The 20131-nt window shown below is 48.5% G+C and overlaps 1 protein-coding gene across 1 annotated transcript in view; it reads left to right on the forward strand.

Moving 5' to 3' along the window:
* vwa3a (von Willebrand factor A domain containing 3A) overlaps positions 1-20131 on the forward strand; it is a 44681-nt gene that overhangs the window by 14967 nt on the left and 9583 nt on the right. Inside the window, exons 11-26 of the mRNA XM_080206775.1 lie at positions 1896-2021; positions 2107-2245; positions 3757-3860; positions 4425-4505; positions 5385-5479; positions 5568-5687; positions 6254-6328; positions 7978-8116; positions 8789-8984; positions 10397-10467; positions 10981-11139; positions 13882-13972; positions 15087-15197; positions 15888-15985; positions 17229-17381; positions 19319-19427. Of these exons, the coding sequence (XP_080062901.1) occupies positions 1896-2021; positions 2107-2245; positions 3757-3860; positions 4425-4505; positions 5385-5479; positions 5568-5687; positions 6254-6328; positions 7978-8116; positions 8789-8984; positions 10397-10467; positions 10981-11139; positions 13882-13972; positions 15087-15197; positions 15888-15985; positions 17229-17381; positions 19319-19427 (1867 nt within the window). The remainder of the gene's footprint in view (positions 1-1895; positions 2022-2106; positions 2246-3756; positions 3861-4424; positions 4506-5384; positions 5480-5567; positions 5688-6253; positions 6329-7977; positions 8117-8788; positions 8985-10396; positions 10468-10980; positions 11140-13881; positions 13973-15086; positions 15198-15887; positions 15986-17228; positions 17382-19318; positions 19428-20131) is intronic.

Here is a 20131-nt window from a genome sequence, read left to right on the forward strand (position 1 = left end):
TTTTAACGCAGCAAGTTGTTGTGATCTGGAACACGCTACCTGAAAGGGTGGCAGAAACAGATTTAAGAATGATTTTCAAAAGGGACTAGGATATTTTTTTAAAAATTTGCAGGATTTGTGGGAAAGAAATTTGTGTGAAATGGATGGTTCTTAATTGGATGGTTCTTTTGATGAGCTCGCATGGTGGTGATGGGCCAAGTGATCTCCTTCTTGTGCTGCATTATTCTACATTTTACATTGAATCCAGAAGGTGAGCACTGGACCACAATTCATTCTTACTGAATATCTGAGGAATGTCCCACAGTACTTTACTGGGACATAAGAACAAACTGGTACTGAGGCAAAGAATGAGAGATTGGTAACTGAAAGCCTTGTTATGGAAGTGAGTTTTGTGGATGGTCCTAAAGGAGGCGGGGATGGTTAGGGAGAGAATTCCAGAGCTTGGGATCTGGGTAGCTGAGAGCAAGGCCATCAGGGAAGGGAGGGATGTACAAGAGGCCAGAGTCAAAGGGACAGAGAGTTAGTGATTAGAGAAACACTAAATTCTCAGAAGATTGTGGGGCTGGAGGAGGTTTGTTTTTTTCATAGGTGATGCTGGCAAGGCTACCCCAAATTGCTCTTGAATGGAGTAGCTTGCTAAACTTTTTCAGCAGGCAGTTAAGGGCCAGCCACATTGCTGTTCTGGACTCACATCTAGATCAGACTGGGTGAAGGTGGCAGATTTCCTTCCTGGGTTTTTACAACAATTGGTGATCGTTTCAAATTTTAGTCATTACATTTATTCATTTGTGGGTCGTAGGTATCACTGGCTGGCCAGCATTTATTGCCCATCCCTAGTTGTCCTTGGATTCAAATTCAACCAGCCGCAGTGGTAGGATTTGAACCCGTGTCGCCTAAGCTTTAGCCTAGGGCTCTGGATTACTTATCCAGTGACATTCCCACCACGTCACCATTTCCCATATCAGAGAAAGGGAGGACGAGGCCATGGGGTAGTGATGGGCAGCCTAGGCTAGTGGATGGCCTGCACGAGTGGCCCTCCTCCATCTCAGTTGGCTGCAAGATTAAAATCTGGCTTATTCACTAACCATGATCCTATGAATAAGATTAAGTCTACTTAATACATGCTGACTATTTCATAATGAATTACAGAAAATGGTTAATTTTTAAATATTAATAGAACTATCAACTTCAAATGGAAAAACAAAAGTATGTACACTTTGGACACAAAGGGAGTGTGCAGCTCTGTTAATGTTGTCAATCAGTATGCACCTCACTTCACTAGTCCTGGCTTTATTGTGCATATTACTTCATTCATACTGATAGGGAACAAACTACACAGACATACCAGCAGAATATGACATTCGTGCGTGTGGACAGTGGTCAACAAAATGTCTTATGGCTGCACTCGGGACCCAGATGGGTCACAGGCTGCCCACCCGTTGGGAGGGGGAGGGATTTGAAATGATGGGTATGAATTACAGTGTGGGTTAGACTGGCAACCTCTGACTTATTACTGAGGCAAATCTTTGTGCTTCTGCTTCTCCAGCTCTCAGACCTCTGCACTCTCCTGCTTCTGCTGCCCTGTATATCCCCAAACTGCTTTGTTCCATTATTGGTGGCTGTGCCTTCGGCTCCCTGAGCTCTGGAATTCCCTCCTTATCCATCTGCCTCTCTCTACTCTTTAAGACGCTCCTTAAAACCTGCCTCTGCCCTAACAGCTCTTTGAAGTAATTTGGGGCTTTTACAGCATAAAAGGCGCTCTATAAATGCATGTTACTATTGTATTCCACTTGCAGAATAATCCTGTGCATGTTTGATTGAGCGGGGGTGGGTAACTGTGACAGTTGGTGGGTGAATGTTCCAGTTGGGTTCTGCTGTGATTTCCTGCCCTGTAGACCCTGTGGAGCAGTGATATCGAGTTCCTGATGGAGGAATTGCAGCGAGCCAGTGACATGCTGGAGAAGATACAGGAGTTACGGCTGGGTTTGACTGGAGAATCCCTCACTGAGGTTATGGAGGAGGTAATGTCAGCCGAGAGTCAAACCTGTCACCAGCTGTTGGTGATATTTTGATGGTAACTTCATGCTTTTGTTCCCCTGGGTCTAGATTTCAACTGAAGTTGCCAAGATACCACCTGATCGATTCCTTATCCAGCCTCCCAATCACGACCGACCTCTCTGTATTGAAACCTCCAACTTCCTTCCCAAGACTTCTGCTGATTGGCTGAGGCAAAATGGCTTGAAAGGTACCAGTGCAGGTTATCGATTAGACTGAGGTTTGTTCCTGGGGCGATAACACGTGTACTTTCCATCGAGGCGCCCCACTCTGCCCCATGACTGATCTGCAACTGGTGATCTTCTCCACAAGATCCACCTTGTAACAGCAAAGGTAGCCTGGTGCTTCTGGGCCTTTCCACCTGGGGATTGTTCAGTTCAGATCCCGCCAGGACAAGTTGGGAATTTGGAAATTATGCCAGCTCCAGATAAGATGGGCTCAGTTAGAGCGTTTCCCCAAGCCAAAAGGTTCAAGGTTCGAATCTTGTTCCAGATAGCCCTGAACTGGGGGAAAGGGAGCTGGGTCCCTACACATTCCCAGGGAAAACCGGATCCTCATGTGGTCCTGGTGGAGAGCGGATCCCCACACATTCGAGGAGAGACCAAATCCCCAGGCATTCCTGGGGGGGTAGCTAGACCTCCATGCAGTCCTGGAGGAGGGGAACCAGATCCTCATGCAGTTCGGGAGAGACCAGATCTCCATGCAGCCCGGGGAGAAACCAGATCCCCGTGCAGTCCTGGGGGAGTCTGGATCCCCGTGCAGCCCCGGGGGGGAAACCAGATCCCCATGTAGTCCTGGACAAAGACCAGATCCCTGTGCAGTCCTGGGGGAGACCAGATCCCTGTGCAGTCCTGGGGAGACCAGATCCCTGTGCAGTCCTGGGGAGACCAGATCCCTGTGCAGTCCTGGGGAGACCAGATCCCTGTGCAGTCCTGGGGAGACCAGATCCCTGTGCAGTCCTGGGGAGACCAGATCTCCATGCAGTCCTGGGGAGACCAGATCCCTGTGCAGTCCTGGGGAGACCAGATCCCTGTGCAGTCCAGGGGAGACCAGATCCCTGTGCAGTCCTGGGGAGACCAGATCTCCATGCAGTCCTGGGGGAGACTGGATCTCTGTGCAGTCCTGGGGAGACCAGATCCTTGTGCAGTCCTGGGGAGACCAGATCCCTGTGCAGTCCTGGGGAGACCAGATCCCTGTGCAGTCCTGGGGAGACCAGATCCCCAAATGGTTCCAAAGGAGACCGCGTGCCCCACCTGGTTCCAGGCAAAAATGGATCCCTACATGGCCCTGAGGTGGGAAGAGGGTGGACATTGAGTGGGTAGGCTCTGAATTCTGTGTCCAGTTAGTGTCAGCATGTTCCCTTCATTGTATAGATTGTGGGAGCCCATAAACCCCCTCCCCCGGCCTATCTCCTATAAACACCCCCCTATCGTATCGGACCATCTCCATAAACCCCCCAGTCACACAGGGCTCTCTCCTATGATTGGCTGTGATAAAGATAGTTATCAGCATGAAAGGAGCATTGGCGTCGCAGCTTGTCTGACTGTTAATTAACCTGCAAATCCTTTCATTCCTTCACCCTGTTCTGTGAAGGAAGAGTGTGAAGATGTGAAAATAAGGTGTTGCTGCCTGATTTCCCTGGGGACCGCCGGCACCTCGGAAGTTTGCTCAAAATTCAGATGCTGTCTTAACATTTTCCAGCCAAGAAGCTCAGCCTGTACCAGGTGTTGGCACCGAACGCATTCTCACCACTGGAGGAATTTGTACCAATTCTTCGTAAGACCGTGTCTTCGACACTACATGGGGTAAAGATCAGCTTCTCTTTCTGTTCCTGCACTCAGTTCAACTCTGAGTTTACCTCAGTTGTTGCTGCAATTCTGAGTCTCCAAACTCTTCCTCTCCTCTTTCTCACTGTGTTTAAATCGAACCTTGTTGCTGCTTCCTGAAGAATTCCATTATTCCTTCCTCCAAAAACATCAGCTTTTTAAAAACTCAAACATGGTGTCACCTAATCATTCTGACCTCAGATTCTAGCTCTGTTATTCCCCCCTTCCTAACATTGCAGTCTGCCCCTTCTTCATTCCTTCACTAGGGCCAGCGCTGACTGTGAGTTGAGAATGAGGTGTGGAAGTTGCTTTCTAACCCAGCTCGGCCACTGATCCCACGAGCGGGTGTGAGCCAAGAGTAAGGTTAGGCCTGGCTGTAATGTCCGGCTGTGGACTAACCCCTGCCAACACTCGGTGTCCACATTGGAAGACTGGCCACTGGCCCAGAGGAGTAGGATTCTCTCGTGAAGAGAAATGTGGTCGGCACATTGTGTCCTCGCTCTGGCTGATGGAGAGAGAGATTAATTGCTCTTTTTCACGCAGAAAGCCATGATGCAGCTGGAATGGCATGATGGGACAGTGAAAAATGTACACGTCGATCCTCCTCTCTTGTATGAATATCAGGTAAAAATCTCCAACGGATACCTTCCTCAAACTGTCTCACTTTCCCCCTCTCCCCATACGTCCTCTCTCTCTTTCCCACCTTCTCTCTCTTTCCCACCTTCTCTTTCTCTCTCTTTCCCACCTTCTCTCTCTTTCCCACCTTCTCTTTCTCTCTTTCCCATCTCTCTCTCTTTCCCACCTTCTTTCTCTTTCCCACCTTCTCTTTCTCTCTCTTTCCCATCTTCTCTCTCTCCTCCTCCATCTTTCTTTCTCCTTCCCTGCCTTTTCTCGTTTTCAGACTTTCTTTCCTTCTCCAACATTTCTCTCTCTCTTTCTCCATGTTTCCTCTCTTTTTCTGCATCTCTTTCACCCTGTCCTAGCTCACCTTTGCTAACCAGTGGTTAGTTAGCACTGCAGTATCATTGCACCAGGAACCAGGGTTCGATTCCAGCCTCGGTGTCTGTGTGAAGTCAGCATGTTCTCCCCGTGTTGGCATGGGTTTCCTCTGGGTGCTCCGGTTTCCTCCCACAGTCCAAAGATGCCTGTGTTAGGTTGATTGGTCATGCTAAATGTGTGGTGTTATGGGGATAGAGCAGTGGGATGGACCTGAGTAAGATGCTCATTCAAAGAGTCAGTGCTGACTTGATGGGCCGAATGGCCTCTTTCTGCCCTATAGGGAATCAATGGATTGTCCTCTTTTTTCCTGACTTCTCTTTATCTATTTCCCACCTTCTCACTTTCATTTCTCCTGCCTTTTCTCTCTTTCTTTCCCCACCTTATCTCATTCACACTCATGCTCCATATCCTCTTTCTCTCTCATTCCAATTCTCTTTTTCTCCAGCTTTTCTTTCTCTCTCTCTTTCTTCATTGATTAAATCCATGTTTTATTTTCTATCCCAGAAACAGCTCGGTCGGGCTATGAGCAGGTTTGAGCGCAGGGTTGACTGGCTGTCCACCGGCAGCAAAAGGATCTGGGGTAATATTTGTGAAAAGAGGTTAGTTCTTCCCCTTGACTCCAGCATTGTACACCGAGCGAGTGGCGGAGGTATTACCGTTTCTGACAGGGCTTCTGTCTCTGTGCAGGGTGATGATATTAGTGGACACCTCACTCTACAATTCACTGCACATCATCCACATTCAGCACTCGCTGCGCCTCCTGCTGGAACAACAGATGTCAAATAAGGAAAGCTTCAATATTATAGCGTGAGTTATGGACACTAATGGAAGGCCTCAGCCCTGTGATTATCTTTGTTGTGGCAATCACGTTCTCTCCCAGCATGCAGCCAAACACATGGAATGTGCTAGAAAAATGCAAGTCTGTCTTTCTCTCTATCTCTCTCTTCCCCAATCTTACAGTCTGTCATTCCCTTGACCTCTTTCCTTCCCCCAACCTCTCACTCCTTCCCTCACCCTCACGCCCTCCCTCGTCCGCTCTCATTTCCTCTCTCCCCTCCCCCTCCTCTCCCCTCTCCCCTCCCCCTTCCCCTCTCCTCATCCATTTCTGCCTCTCCCCCTCCCCTCCCCTTCTCCCCACCAGCCCTCTCTCCCCGTGCCCCTTCCTCCCCCCTTCTCTTCCCCCTCCTCTCTCCCTTCTCTTTCCTTTCTCCACCCCCCCTCTCCCAGATCCCCCTTTTCTCAATTTTATATGAACTCCAAGTGCAGTTGTTTTGTTGCTCTGTGATTGGCTGAGTGCTATTTGGTGGCAGTTTCTCCTGGTTCTTTGGGAAATTTATTGTTGAAACTGTCTCTCTGTGTCCTCCTGTTTCTAGGTTTGGTTCTGAAGTTCACCAGTTCCAGCCCCACATGGTGTTAGTAACTCCAGAGAGGCTGCAGGCTGCCTGGAGGTGAGGTGCTGCTGTTCCATTTTACTCACTCAATGTCTCCGATCCGCCTCCCCCTTCCACCCTCCGTTAGTGGCCATGCCTTCAGCAGCCTCGGTCTCACACTTTCCTCCTGTAAAATCCTCTGCCAAAATCACTCATCCCCCTAACCCTACCTCTTTGTGCAGCTCCCTGGGCTGTTGCTCAGTTGGTCACACTCTTGCCTCTCTATGTGGCTCCAGCCTCAAATTCCATTTCAGAACCTGAGCACAAATCTCAAGGCTGCCAGTCCAGCACAATGCAGGGCGCTACAGTGTCAGAGGTGCTACAGTGTCAGAGAGGCTACAGTGTCAGGGGCGCTACAGTGTCAGAGGCGCTACAGTGTCAGAGACGCTACAGTGTCAGAGGCGCTACAGTGTCAGAGGTGCTACAGTGTCAGAGACGCTACAGTGTCAGGGCGCTACAGTGTCAGGGGCACTACAGTGTCAGAGACGCTACAGTGTCAGAGGTGCTACAGTGTCAGGGGCGCTACAGTGTCAGAGGTGCTACAGTGTCAGAGATGCTACAGTGTCAGAGATGCTACAGTGTCAGGGGCGCTACAGTGTCAGAGGTGCTACAGTGTCAGAGGCGCTACAGTGTCAGGGGCGCTACAGTGTCAGGGGCGCTACAGTGTCAGGGGCGCTACAGTGTCAGAGGCGCTACAGTGTCAGAGGCGCTACAGTATCAGAGGCGCTACAGTGTCAGGGGCGCTACAGTGTCAGAGGTGCTACAGTGTCAGAGGTGCTACAGTGTCAGAGGCGCTACAGTGTCAGAGGTGCTACAGTGTCGGGGCGCTACAGTGTCAGGGGCGCTACAGTGTCAGAGGCGCTACAGTGTCAGGGGCGCTACAGTGTCAGAGGCGCGACAGTGTCAGGGGCGCGACAGTGTCAGAGGCGCTACAGTGTCAGGAGTGCTACAGTGTCAGGAGCGCTACAGTGTCAGGGGCGCTACAGTGTCAGGGGCGCGACAGTGTCAGAGGCGCTACAGTGTCAGGAGTGCTACAGTGTCAGGGGCGCTACAGTGTCAGGGGCGCTACAGTGTCAGGGGCGCTACAGTGTCAGAGGCGCTACAGTGTCAGGAGTGCTACAGTGTCAGGGGCGCTACAGTGTCAGGGGCGCTACAGTGTCAGAGGCGCTACAGTGTCAGGGGCGCTACAGTGTCAGGGGCGCTACAGTGTCGGGGCGCTACAGTGTCAGGGGCGCTACAGTGTCAGAGGAGCTACAGTGTCGGGGCGCTACACTGTCAGAGACGCTAGTGTCAGAGGAGCTACAGTGTCAGAGGTGCTGTCTTTCGGATAAGGCGCTATTCCGACGCCCTATCTGGCCTGTCAGGAGGATGTAAAAGATCTCGTTTCCACTATCCTGAAAAAGAGCAGGGGAGTTATCCCTGGAGTCCTGCCCAATATTCATCCCTCAGCTAATATTACAAAAGACAAATGATCCTATTGCTGTTTATGGGAGTTTGTTGTTGGGTGCCTACATTATGACAGTGGTTGTAAAGCATTTTATGCTATTCATGTTTGGAAAAGGAACTTTATAAATACAAATCTCATCTCTCTCACTGGGGCTGGTCTGAACCTTGGGCTGGGATATCTGTTGAATGTGATGACCCCTCTCTCTCTGTGTTACTCTTAGATGGGCTCTGACTCTGCAGTGCGGAGGCAGTCGGAATTTCCTGGGTGCGCTGAAAGCGGCGATTGAGAATGATCTGAGTGAACAATGGGATTGCTGTGGCCTCTACCTCCTCACCAGCGGAGTACCTGACCAGCGGATGGTAGGAAGCAGCACCGAGTCTGACACTATGTATGCGGAACAGTGCATGAGCGATCTGAACCCAGACTCACCGGCATGTGCGCACCCCCCGCCCCATACTGGCATGGAACTGATCGAGTGGAGGGAGGGCTGTGGTGAGGCTTGTGCGTGAGAGACTGGCGCAGAGAATTTCTAACAGGGTGCACAGAGGGTGTTTCCCCTGGTTGGAGAATCTAATGGGAGTGTAGAATTCTCCACCACAGAAGGCTATGGAGGTCAAGTCACTAAATATATTAATAAGAGGGATGATAATTTTTTGAATTTTAATTGCATTGAGAGCTATGGGGAGAAAGCAGGAATATAGCATTGAGATTGAGGATCAGCCATGATCATAATGAATGCTGGAAGAGGCTTGAAGGGCCGAATGGCCTCCTTATCTTTTCTATGTTTTATGCGTTGCTCCAAAGACTTCACAAAGAGCTCCACATTGAGGAGATTAACTTCTGAAGTTTGCTGCTGGTTGTGTGCTGTGGTCTTGTCCGGATTGGTTTAGCTGGGGGATGTAAGCTGTAACCCCCCATCACCGCAGCCTGTGGTGTCACCGCGCCCTGCACAGTGAGTCCCGGTGATGTGCTTGCTGCCCGGGTGTGAGTTCCTCATGGTGAAGCAGGTGTTTCTCTCGGTCTTGCTGCAGGACATGGTCTATTCCTACCTGGCTGAAATCTGTGGAGGTCGCGACCTGCAACTTCACGTCTGTCTGTTCAGCATTGGCAGCGCTGAGCTGAGCGGGCCAGTGCCTGCGCGTTACGCCCCTCCGCGAGAGACAGCGGGCGCACTGCGGGAACTGGCTCAGTCAGGCCGGGGGAGGTTCCACTGGTTTCAGGAAACAGGTGAGTGAGAAACATCTTCACATTTTCCTCTAGTTTAAACTTCACCTTCTGATCTCCAATCCCTGGGCATGTCGCTTCACCGAGACAGAGAGACACGTTAAACAAGGGATTCTCAACATTGACCCTTTTACATTGACTGTCGGGATCCAGGCCAACGTACATCATTACAGCCATGGCTTCACTCAACCACACCAAAGGGTAGTTATGATTGATGGTTAAGTGTGCCCTGGTGCCACATACAGGCTACTCTGGGTAAGGGGGGAAGGTTTTGTCCCCTAAAGTACACAAGTGAACCAACGGCAACTTAAGGACAATTTGACTGCTTCATGATCGCGTTTACTGGTCTTAGTTTTGCATTCCCTACTAAATTCAAATTGCCAGACTGTTACGGTGGGATTTGAACTTGTTCTTTGGATTAGACCAGTAACGTAGCATTACAACACTGTACCCAGCAGACCATGGCAGGAAAGTATTTGACTGTGCTTCCCCACCAGAGAAAGCATCCTCGGATCGTGCTGTCAACAGATGGCCAAACCTTCACGTACCCCAGAGTGCAACGTGGTCTGTGTGGAAAACCTGAATATTATTGCACTAACTGTGATGGACGTTTTCAGATATTTTTGCAAGGAAACTTTACATGTTTTTCCAGCCAGCCTAGTGTTCTGGAAACATCACTGGGTACATCACTGGGTACGCCACTGGCTACATCACTAGCTATGTCACTGGGTATGTCACCAGGTACGTCACCAGGTACATCACCGGGTACGTCACTGGGTATGTCACCGGGTACATCACCAGGTACATTACCGGGTACATCACTGGGTACGTCACTGGGTACATCACTGGGTACATCACTGGGTACATCACCGGGTACATCACTGGGTACGTCACTGGTTACTCCCTCGGCACATCACTGGATACATCATTGGGTGCATCACTGGATACATCACTGGGTATATCACTGGGTATATCACTGGGTACATCACTGGGTATATCACTGGGTACATCACTGAGTTCATTACTGGTTACTCACTGGGTGTGTCACTGGATACATCACTGGATACATCATTGGGTACATCACTGTGTACATCACTGTGTACATCATTGGGTACATCATTGGGTACATCACTGGATACATCACCGGGTACATTGCTGGTTCCTGGTCCCTGCTAGGAATGTGCATGTGTACAGACATTGGCTGAGGATGCATCCAGATTTTGTTATGGTGATTTTGGTGATAGTTGAATAGCCATCTGGTAGTAAGTGTTTAAACTGGCACTGAAAATCTATTCTCCGCATTGGGCAGGGTAAGGGGGTGTGCCAGTAGAATAGTAACTCAGCTAGAGCTAGCCTCTTGAGGAGAGGAGGGGAAACAAGATTAATTGATGATATATTCTCTGGGTTTCGTTTAGGTATTATAGAGAGTGACGATATTAGACTTCTACTGACTGAAATGGAGAAAGCTACCAACTATTCCCAGAAGGTGTGTATAATAACCTGAATCACTCAAATAACTGCCATTACCTTAAACCCTCTGACGTTTGTTCAATTAATATCTATGCTTGAGATACATTTACCTGTATTGTGCATTAAAGGTTCTCCACTGAAAGGTGATGCCACAAACACATCCTTAGCTCTGCATTCCAGCCCTACAATCCTCCCCAAATCCCTGCACTCCTGTAGTTCAGGGCTTTTCCTCACCTCGAATTTGTGTTGCTTCACGATTGGCGGCCATGTTTGAGCTGACTGGACCCGAAACTTTGGAGTTCTCTCCTAAACCTCTCCACACCACATACAGCCCTGTCTCCCTCTGATGCTAACATCTCCTGATGGCTTAGTGTCAAATTTTGTTTAATCACCTTCCCAAGAGGCACCTTGAATGTTCGATCGTGTTAAAGGCTCTATGTAAATGCAAATTGTTGTAGTAGTATGCTGTGATATTTATCGGATGACACCGCTTTAATGAATTTGAAGGGTGACTTCCCTCCTTGTACAGTGCGCCATGCTGGTCGAGTCATTAAGGAATCGCTCAGGGAAGCAGTCACCGGCACCACCAGACTCCGAGGACAGGTTGAAGATGTTGGTGAAAAGGGAGAATCGCTACCCTCAGAAGCTGCTGCTTCCAAAGCCCACGGCACTGACCCTGGCCAGGATGGTAAGACCATTCCAATAGGACATTTCCCAGTTTCAGAAAGAGTGGGGGAGAGGCCACTCTGCCTGCTTACACCATTCCATCCAATCAGGCTGAGGCCATCCCCACCATTGGATCACTTCCTAACCAATCACCTGGCAGAGAAAGAGATGGTCACTTCCTGTCCTGGGAGTGTTTGATGGGGGACAGTGTAGAGAGAGCTTTACTCTGTATCTGACCCTGTGCTGTACCTGTCCTGGGAGTGTTTGATGGGGGACAGTGTAGAGAGAGCTTTACTCTGTATCTGACCCTGTGCTGTACCTGTCCTGGGAGTGTTTGATGGGGGACAGTGTAGAGAGAGCTTTACTCTGTATCTGACCCTGTGCTGTACCTGTCCTGGGAGTGTTTGATGGGGGACAGTGTAGAGAGAGCTTTACTCTGTATCTGACCCTGTGCTGTACCTGTCCTGGGAGTGTTTGATGGGGGGACAGTGTAGAGAGAGCTTTACTCTGTATCTAACCCTGTGCTGTACCTGTCCTGGGAGTGTTTGATGGGGGACAGTGTAGAGAGAGCTTTACTCTGTATCTAACCCTGTGCTGTACCTGTCCTGGGAGTGTTTGCTGGGGACAGTGTAGAGGGAGCTTTACTCTGTATCTAACCCTGTGCTGTACCTGTCCTGGGAGTGTTTGATGGGGGGACAGTGTAGAGAGAGCTTTACTCTGTATCTAACCCTGTGCTGTACCTGTCCTGGGAGTGTTTGATGGGGGACAGTGTAGAGAGAGCTTTACTCTGTATCTGACCCTGTGCTGTACCTGTCCTGGGAGTGTTTGATGGAGGACAGTGTAGAGAGAGCTTTACTCTGTATCTAACCCTGTGCTGTACCTGTCCTGGGAGTGTTTGATGGGGATAGTGTAGAGAGAGCTTTACTCTGTATCTAACCCTCTGCTGTACCTGTCATGGGAGTGTTTGCTGGGGACAGTGTAGAGGGAGCTTTACTGTGTATCTAACCCCATGTTGCATCTGCCATGGGAGCATTTGATGGGGACAGTTTAAAGGAATTTTTACTCTGTATCTAACCCCGTACATGTACTTGCCCTGACAGTGTTGTTGAGACAGTGTAGAGTGAGTTTACTTTTTATTTAAATTGTGTACAACATCTCATTCAAAATAAGGTTATGCTGTTTTTTTTCTGCATTTTGTGTTTGTTGATTCAAGAAAACACATTCAGGTAATGTGGAGTGAACTGGTTTGGAGGGGTTGCTGAAGCAGTCACTGTATAGAGAGTAAGTAACATATCAGCAATTACTACAGATGATAAGAGCCCATGGTGTGGTGAGTAATGTAGTAGCAAAGCTAAAGGATTAGTTAGCTATTAGGAAGCAAAGAACAAAGTTAAGTGAGTCTCTTTTTGGGTTAGCAAGTTGTAACTAGTGAGTGCCACAACGATCAGTGATAGGGCCTCAATTATTTACAATCTACATCATGACTTGGATGAAGGGAGTGAATGTATAATAGCTGAATTTGCCAATGACACCAAGAAATGTAGGAAATTTGTCAAGAGGAAGTAAAGTCTACAAGGGGATATAAATAGATTAAGTGAATGGATGAAAAATTTGGCAGAAGGAGTCTGCACCTTAAGTGCCATAAGCTACAGGGCTATGGGCGGGGTGCAGGAAGGTGGAATTAGAAAGGATACCTGGGTGCTCTGGGCTGGCATGGACAAGATGGGCCAAATGGCCCCCTTCTGTGTTCAAACTTTTCAGTGGTTCTATGGAGTATAATGTGGGAAGATATGAACTTTGGCAGGAAGAATAGAAAAGCAGTATACTATCCAAATGGAAAAAGATTGCAAAACTCAGTGGTACAGAGGGATCTGGGTGTCCCAGTACATGATCACATAAAGTCAGTGTGCAGCTACAGAAAGTGATTAAGAAAGCTGGTGTTTATTGTAAGAGGAATGGGATATAAAAGTAGAGAATTGTTACTGCAGCTGTGCAGGGCCTCGATGAGACCACATCTGGAATACTGTGTACAGCTTTGGTTGTCTTATTTGAGAAAGGATATGATTGTGTTGGAAACAGTTCAGAGAAGGTCTACTTGACTCATTCCTGGAATGAAGGGCTTATTTTATGAAGTTGAACAGGTTGGGCTGATCAGCCATTGGAGTTTAGAAGAAAGAGAGATGATACTATTGAAACAATATAAGATCTGAGGGGAGTTGACAGTGTTTATACTGGGAGGATGTGTCCTGTCGTGGGAGAGACTAGAACTAGGAGGCACTGTTTAAAAACAAACCTTCTTATTTTTAAGACAGTAATGAGGAGAATTTTTTTCTCTCTAGGGGCCGTTAGTCAGTGAATTTAGCAGAAAGCTGTGGAGGCCAAGAGTTAGTGAATGAATTCAAGGTTGAGTTAGGTAGATTTTTAACAGACAAGAGGGTGGAGGGTTATGAGGGCTGATCAGGAAAGTGGAATTGAGACCACAATTAGATTGGCTGTGATGTTATAGAAAAGTGGAGCAGGGCCAAATGGCCTCCTCCCATCCCTAAATCCCATCTTTTTATAACATTGAGAGTGGAGCTGCAGCAGTCACCAAATTCCCACAGTTTGACCTCGTGTGTTTCTCACAGGTGTCACTCTGTCCCTCTGACAGGACGAATAATCCCTCCGCACTGGTGAATCTGCTGAGTGGCTGCACAGAGCTCACCATAAATTCAAACGGTGGAAGAAGCTGAGATTTAACTGGTGATATCTGTCATTCCGTTAGCAGGCCAGAGAGGGAAACAGTGAAGAAAGCAGCTCTGCGCTCCGAGCCCTGACCTGGCGTCCAAGCAGTGGGAAAGCTGTCCTCCCTCCAGGTGCGTGTCCAAGTCCAGAATGGACAACCTGTTCAATGTGTAATGATCCAAAGCTGAGGGGGAGGAGCGATATTGGTGACTCTTTTCCTCCACACAAGGACTAGACCCTCCATGTGGTAAGGGTCATCTCGTGGTCATTTTGAATAAAGAAGGCCACTCTGTCCATTGAAGCTGATGAATATAAAAGGGGCTCAACTCCCACCCAATCCTCTGGGTTAGGGTCAGATTACCCCGGAGTTAATCTCACTCTGACCCCTGCGCCCTCTCCTGCTCCCCAACTCCAAACACCCTGTCGCTGTCTCCTGCTCTTCAACTTCTGCTCTCTGATACCCACCATTCTCTGACTGTCTCTTCCACTCCCTGACCCCTACTCACTGACCTTTATACTCTTCTGCTCCTTGATACCATTCCCTGACTCCCTTGCCTGCTGATTGACCCCTGCCTTCTGACCCCCATACCATCTCCTGCTTCATGATACTGCTCCGTGAGTCCCTTGTCCGCTCCTTGACCCCTGTCCTCAGATCACTGTACCTTCTCCTGTTTCATGGCATTGTTGCCTGACTCCCTCACCTGCTCCTCGACCCCTGCCCTCTGACCCCTGTACCCTCTCCTGCTTCACGACATCGCTGCCTAACTTCCTCACCTGCTCCTTGACCTCTGCCCTCTGTGCTCTATCCTGCCTGTCGACATCGCTGACTGACTCCCTTGCCTGATCCTTGACCTCTGCCCTCTGACTCCCGTATCCTCTCCTTGACACTACTGCCTGGGTCCCTCACCCGTTCCTTGACCCCTGCCTTCTGACCCCTGTACCTGCTCCTGTTTCTCAAACCATTCCCTGACTCCCTCACTCGCTCCTTGACCCCTGCCCTCTGACCCCCATACCCTATCCTACTCCTTGAATATAATGTTTCTGTTCCTCCACAGTGCTGTCACTTGATTGAAACTCTCATGCCTCTGGCTCCTGACCAATCTGACATCGGTGCTGGCTTCATTCTTATTTTTGCCTGAACAATTTGTTGTTTTAAATTTGGGAATAATCTCTGTCACCCTAAAAAACTGACATTCTTTGGCTGGGAGAAACACAGATTAATATTTACAGGACGGTTTGTTCCAGCTCAGTCCGAGAAGAAGTGGATTCAGTCCTCTGTGGAAAATCACACCAAGCAGAATAAACCAGCGAGGATTTCAAAGTCGATGTTTTACACAGAGGATGGGAATAAAGTTGGTGAGTGCAGCCTGTGTGTGTGATACAGAACAGCTCTGACTACAGCTCTACAATAACCATCTCTCAGTGCTGGAATACAGGCCTCTGAATCTGAAGGTCTCAACTCTCAGCTTCCCAATGTGGTGCCAGTGTTGAGTTGAACACTCGTCTCTTGGGGGTGCAAACACTGTGTGAGATGTTGCCTATCGTCTGAGACAATCCGGGTAACAAGAACAAAGTAAATTACAGCAGGACAACAGGCCCTTTGGCCCTCCAAGCCTGTACTGACCATGCTGCCCGATCGAACTAAAACACCTTACCTTTCCGAGGACCATATCCCTCCATTCCCGTCCTATTCATGTATTTGTCAAGATACTCCTTAAAACTCACTATCGTATCTGCTTCCCCTACCTCCCCCGGCAGCGAGTTCCGGACACCCACCACCCTCCGTGTAAAAACAACTTGAGGATCGATGAATAATCCTAGAATGACACTGCATAGAAAGAGACCATTCAGTGCATTGTACCTGAGTTATCAATTAGTTCTCCCCCATCCTCTTTCTCCATAGCCCTGAGCTATTCTCCTTTCAGCATTCTGTCAATGTGACTCTCGAAGGCTGTACAGATGTGTGACTGATCAATGTTGATGATAGATTTAACTTCAGTTTGGGCTCTGTGAATACTGAGAGATGCTTCTGTCTCTTTTGGGAAGGTGCTGTCTATCAGAAATATCCCAGGATGAAGAGTATGAGGAAGATCATTCCCTTTGTATACCTGCCTAAAGAAGAGGAGATTTGTTCGACCTCAGTGGTACAGTGTGCCTGTCCCATTGGGCTGGGATTTTGCTATCTGTGTTTTCAGCTTCACGCAGTTTATTTTAATCTGAGTGAATTCGGGGGATCTGAGTGTCACTGGCAAGGCTGGTGTTTATTGCTGTCCGCTGGTCACCTTGAGAAGCTGGTGATGGGCCACCTTCTCACTGCTCTGTCCAAGTGGAGTGCTAGATCACTTCAAAGAGCAGTTTCAGAGTTGGTGTGACATTCAGGACAGGACAAGGTATAAAAGACAGGTTTCCTTCCTCAAGGAACACTCCTGAACCAGTTTTATTTTAACTATCTGTTGAGACCAGCTTTTAAAGTTCATATTTAAACAAGACTCAGACTCTCAAGCTGTCATTCACAAAGGGTGATAAGCGACTTTTTATAGTAGTTCATCGGCAATTCAGAATTGACCTTTTTATTTATTTTGAAACAATCACACACACGTGCACATATACACACAGATACATACACTCACGCACACATGCACACACACACACGCACACATACATGCGCACACACACACACACCAGCACATCTGAACAGTGATCTCGACACCTCTAACACTGTAGCAAGGTGAGGCCTGGTCCTGATGTCCCTTCTGAGGAAGATGACCTGATTTAGTTACAGATCTACAGACAGGATCTGTGCCCAGAACAAAGAGGACTGAGTTTCTCCAGAGTCACCTCCCATGCAGCAGCCGGAGGAAAGCTCCACATGGCTATCCAGTTAGAATGTCAGATTTTTAGGTTTAACTTGGCAGACTGAAGTTAATTGTTTGAAAAGAGATTTTCTTGACCCTAAGATCTGCCTAGACATCCCCATGGATGGAGATTGGACGAGGACAGGATCCAGCTCCTCCTTATGTTCAAAAAGCCACTTAACAGCCTCTCCAGAATTGGGCTGCAGATTGGAACAATTACCATTGTCTATGAAAGTAACCGAATTCGAAGTTAGAAAAGTACGAGACAAAGCCATTTGTTGATTAAACCAGCTTTATACACAAACTGTTTCTTTGTGGTATCGGTTACATTTTGTCTGACAGCCCAGTGCTTTTTCTGCCTGGTTCCTTCCTGTGATACATTGACCCACATGGGTAGGGCTGGGGGTGGGGGTGGGGGTGGGGGTGGGGGTGGGGTAGGGCTGGGGCTGGGGGCGGGGTGGGTGGGGGGGGGGGGGGACTGACTCTTTCTGTTGTGCCTTACTGATAGAACGCGTGCTCTGTTTCTGTAAAGTGGTTGCAGAAGTTCGGCATTAAGAAGCTGAGGTTGGATCTGCACAAACTCATCTCTGGCCAGGACTGTGTACATAAGAAGCAACTGGTGAGGACCTTACGAAAAAGAGTCTCTGCAAAGTTTTGTGCCACCTTCCCCAAAGTGGAGATCAATGTAAGTTCCAGCTGGAACGCAGAGTCCCTCACTGCTTCCCTCGGTAAATTGTGCTGATCATGGACATCTTACTTCCTGTTGTCACGTGCAGTTCAGTGGGAGCATCTATAATCTAAGAGAAACATTACTGAGTAACATCTTGTTATATATAGGTGTCAGCCATGGCATGTTGGGTGGTACGTTTGCCTCTGAGTCAGGAAGCCATGGGTTCAAAACCCACTCGAGACTCGAGCACATAATCCTGGTTGACATTCCCAATCCAATATTGAGGTGGGGTTAGCCTCTGAAATCAACACTCTCCCAAAGCACTATTCAAAGAGTAGGATTTCTTGCAGTGTCCTGGAGCCAATATTTATCCCTCAAATAAAACTTAAGGCAGATAATCTTGCCATTATTACCTAGCTGTCTGTGAGAGCTTGCTGTGCATCGATTGCTGCCACATTTTCTTCATTGTAACAGTGACTACACTTTCTTTGGCTATAAAGCACCTTGGGACATTCTGAGGATATGAAAGATGCCACATCAATGGCAGAATGGCTCATCAGTACTCACAGGCATTGGAGCAGTTGGACAAGGGACTGGAGGATAGTTGATGCCTTGACCAAGGGAGGGAAGGGAAAGTCTCCTAGTGTTGCACTGGGGGAAGTGTCCCGGCGTGACGCTGTGGGGAAGTGTCCCGGCGTGACGCTGTGGGGAAGTGTCCCGGCGTGACGCTGTGGGGAAGTGTCCCGGCGTGACGGCACAGTGGTTAGCACTGCTAATTCACAGCGCCAGGGACCCGGGTTCAGTTCTTGCTTTGGGTGACTGTGGAATTTTCACATTCTCCCCGTGTCTGTGTGCTTTCCTCCAGGTGCTCCGGTTTCCTCCCAGAGTCCAAGGATGCACAGATTAGGTGGAATGGTCATATTAAATTGCCCCTTAGCCCAAGATGTCTAAGGAAGGGGGATTAGCAGGGAAAATATGTGAGGCTACAGGGATAGGACGTGGGTGAGATGCTCTGTTAGAAAGTTGATGTGGGTGTTGCTGGCTGGGTCAGCATTCATTGCGCATCCCTAGTTGCCATTGGGAGGGTGAGGGTGAGCTGCCTTCTTGAACCACTGCAGTCCGTGAGGTGTACCCACAGAGCTGTTCGGGAGGGAGTTCCAGGACCCAGCACCAGTCAAGGAATGGCAATTATATTTCCAAATCAGGATGGTGAGTGACATGGAGGAGAACTTCCAGATGGTGGTGTTCCCAGATATCTGTTGCCCTTGTCCTTCTAGATGGTAGTGATTATGGTTTAGTAATACACAGTATGCATGTGCATATGTGTGTGTGTGTGTGTGTGTGTGTCTGCGCGCGCATGTTTGTTATATATCTCTTTATTGTATTATAGGTATAACAAAATACTTTTTAAACTGACTTGGATTTGCTCTAATGGAAGAGTTGCATTTTAAGTAGCTAGGAATATAGTAATGGAAGGAGGCCATTCAGCCCCTTGAGCCTTTTCCACTGTCTGATTAGATTATGACTGATTTAATCTTACTTTAGCTCCATCTATTCACCATAGCTCCATAACCATCACTATTTCTGTGGAGAAGAGCAAGTGTTTCTCCCAGGATCTTGGGTCATCCGATATCCTATATCTAGCAGGGTAATTACGTGGGATCGCAGGAATAGGGCCTGGGTGAGATTGTGGTTGGTGCAGACTCAATGGGCTAAATGGCCTCCTGCACTGTAGGGATTCTCTGATATCCCTCAGGCATCAAGTTTCTCTCACTGCTATTTACAGGCTGACTTCACACGAGGACAGCTCCAGTGGAGAAGGAACTGGAAGCATGAGAAACTTGCAGCAGTTTTGGTGTGATTGGGGCAGTAAGGTTGATTTGATTTGATATTTGATTGGGCAGTGGTGGAGAAAGTTGGTTAGTCACTGGCATTGTGCTTTCTATTCCCAGGGTGTGGTGAAGCATCTGCAGTTACACCTCCATGAGCTGGATGAATACATTGAACAAGTGGAGCGGGTCTTGTGTCGATATCTGCAGCGATTGCAGTGGCTGCTATCAGGTGGGGAGCTTATGTTAGATTCTGTGCCCACACAGGCTGTAAGAGCTACCTGAAAGTGACAACAACCTACATTCACATAGCACTTTCAACATTGGAAAGCATCTCAAGCTGCTTCACAGAGAGTTAATCAGATATCATTTGATGCAGTGATATTAAGGCAAGTGAAGCCCCCAGCTTGGTCAGAAAGGTTTGACAAAGAGGAGGTGCTGGAGAGGCTTAGGGAAAGAATTGCAGAGCTTGTGGCCAAGGCAACAGAAGAATTGTTCAGCAGTGGTATGCAAAGAGGGGAGGGGATGTGCCAGATGCCTAAGTTGGACAAACGTTAGCCGGAGTGGCACAGTGGTTAGCACTGCTGCCCTACAGCGCCAGGGATCCGGGTTCAATTCCAGACGTGGGTGTCTGTTTGTGTGCAGTTGCACATTCTCCCCGTGTCAGTATGGGTTTCCTCCGGGTGCTCTGGCTTCCTCCCACTTTCCAAAGATTATGTGGATTGGCCATTCTAAATTGTCCCTTTGTGTCCCAAGCTGTGAAGTTTAGAGGGATTAGGGGGGAAATGTGTGGGATTACAGGGTAGAGGGGTGGATGTGGGTAAAATACTCTGCCAGAGTTGGTGCAAACCTGATGGGCCAATTGGCCTCTTCTGCACTGTAGGGATTTTATGATTCTTAGAGGGTTGTCGGGCCGAAGGAGGTTACAGCTATCAG

Source organism: Carcharhinus amblyrhynchos, chromosome 18 (assembly GCF_965287045.1).
Source record: "Carcharhinus amblyrhynchos chromosome 18, sCarAmb.v2.hapA, whole genome shotgun sequence".
NCBI classification, from domain to species: Eukaryota; Metazoa; Chordata; class Chondrichthyes; order Carcharhiniformes; family Carcharhinidae; genus Carcharhinus; species Carcharhinus amblyrhynchos.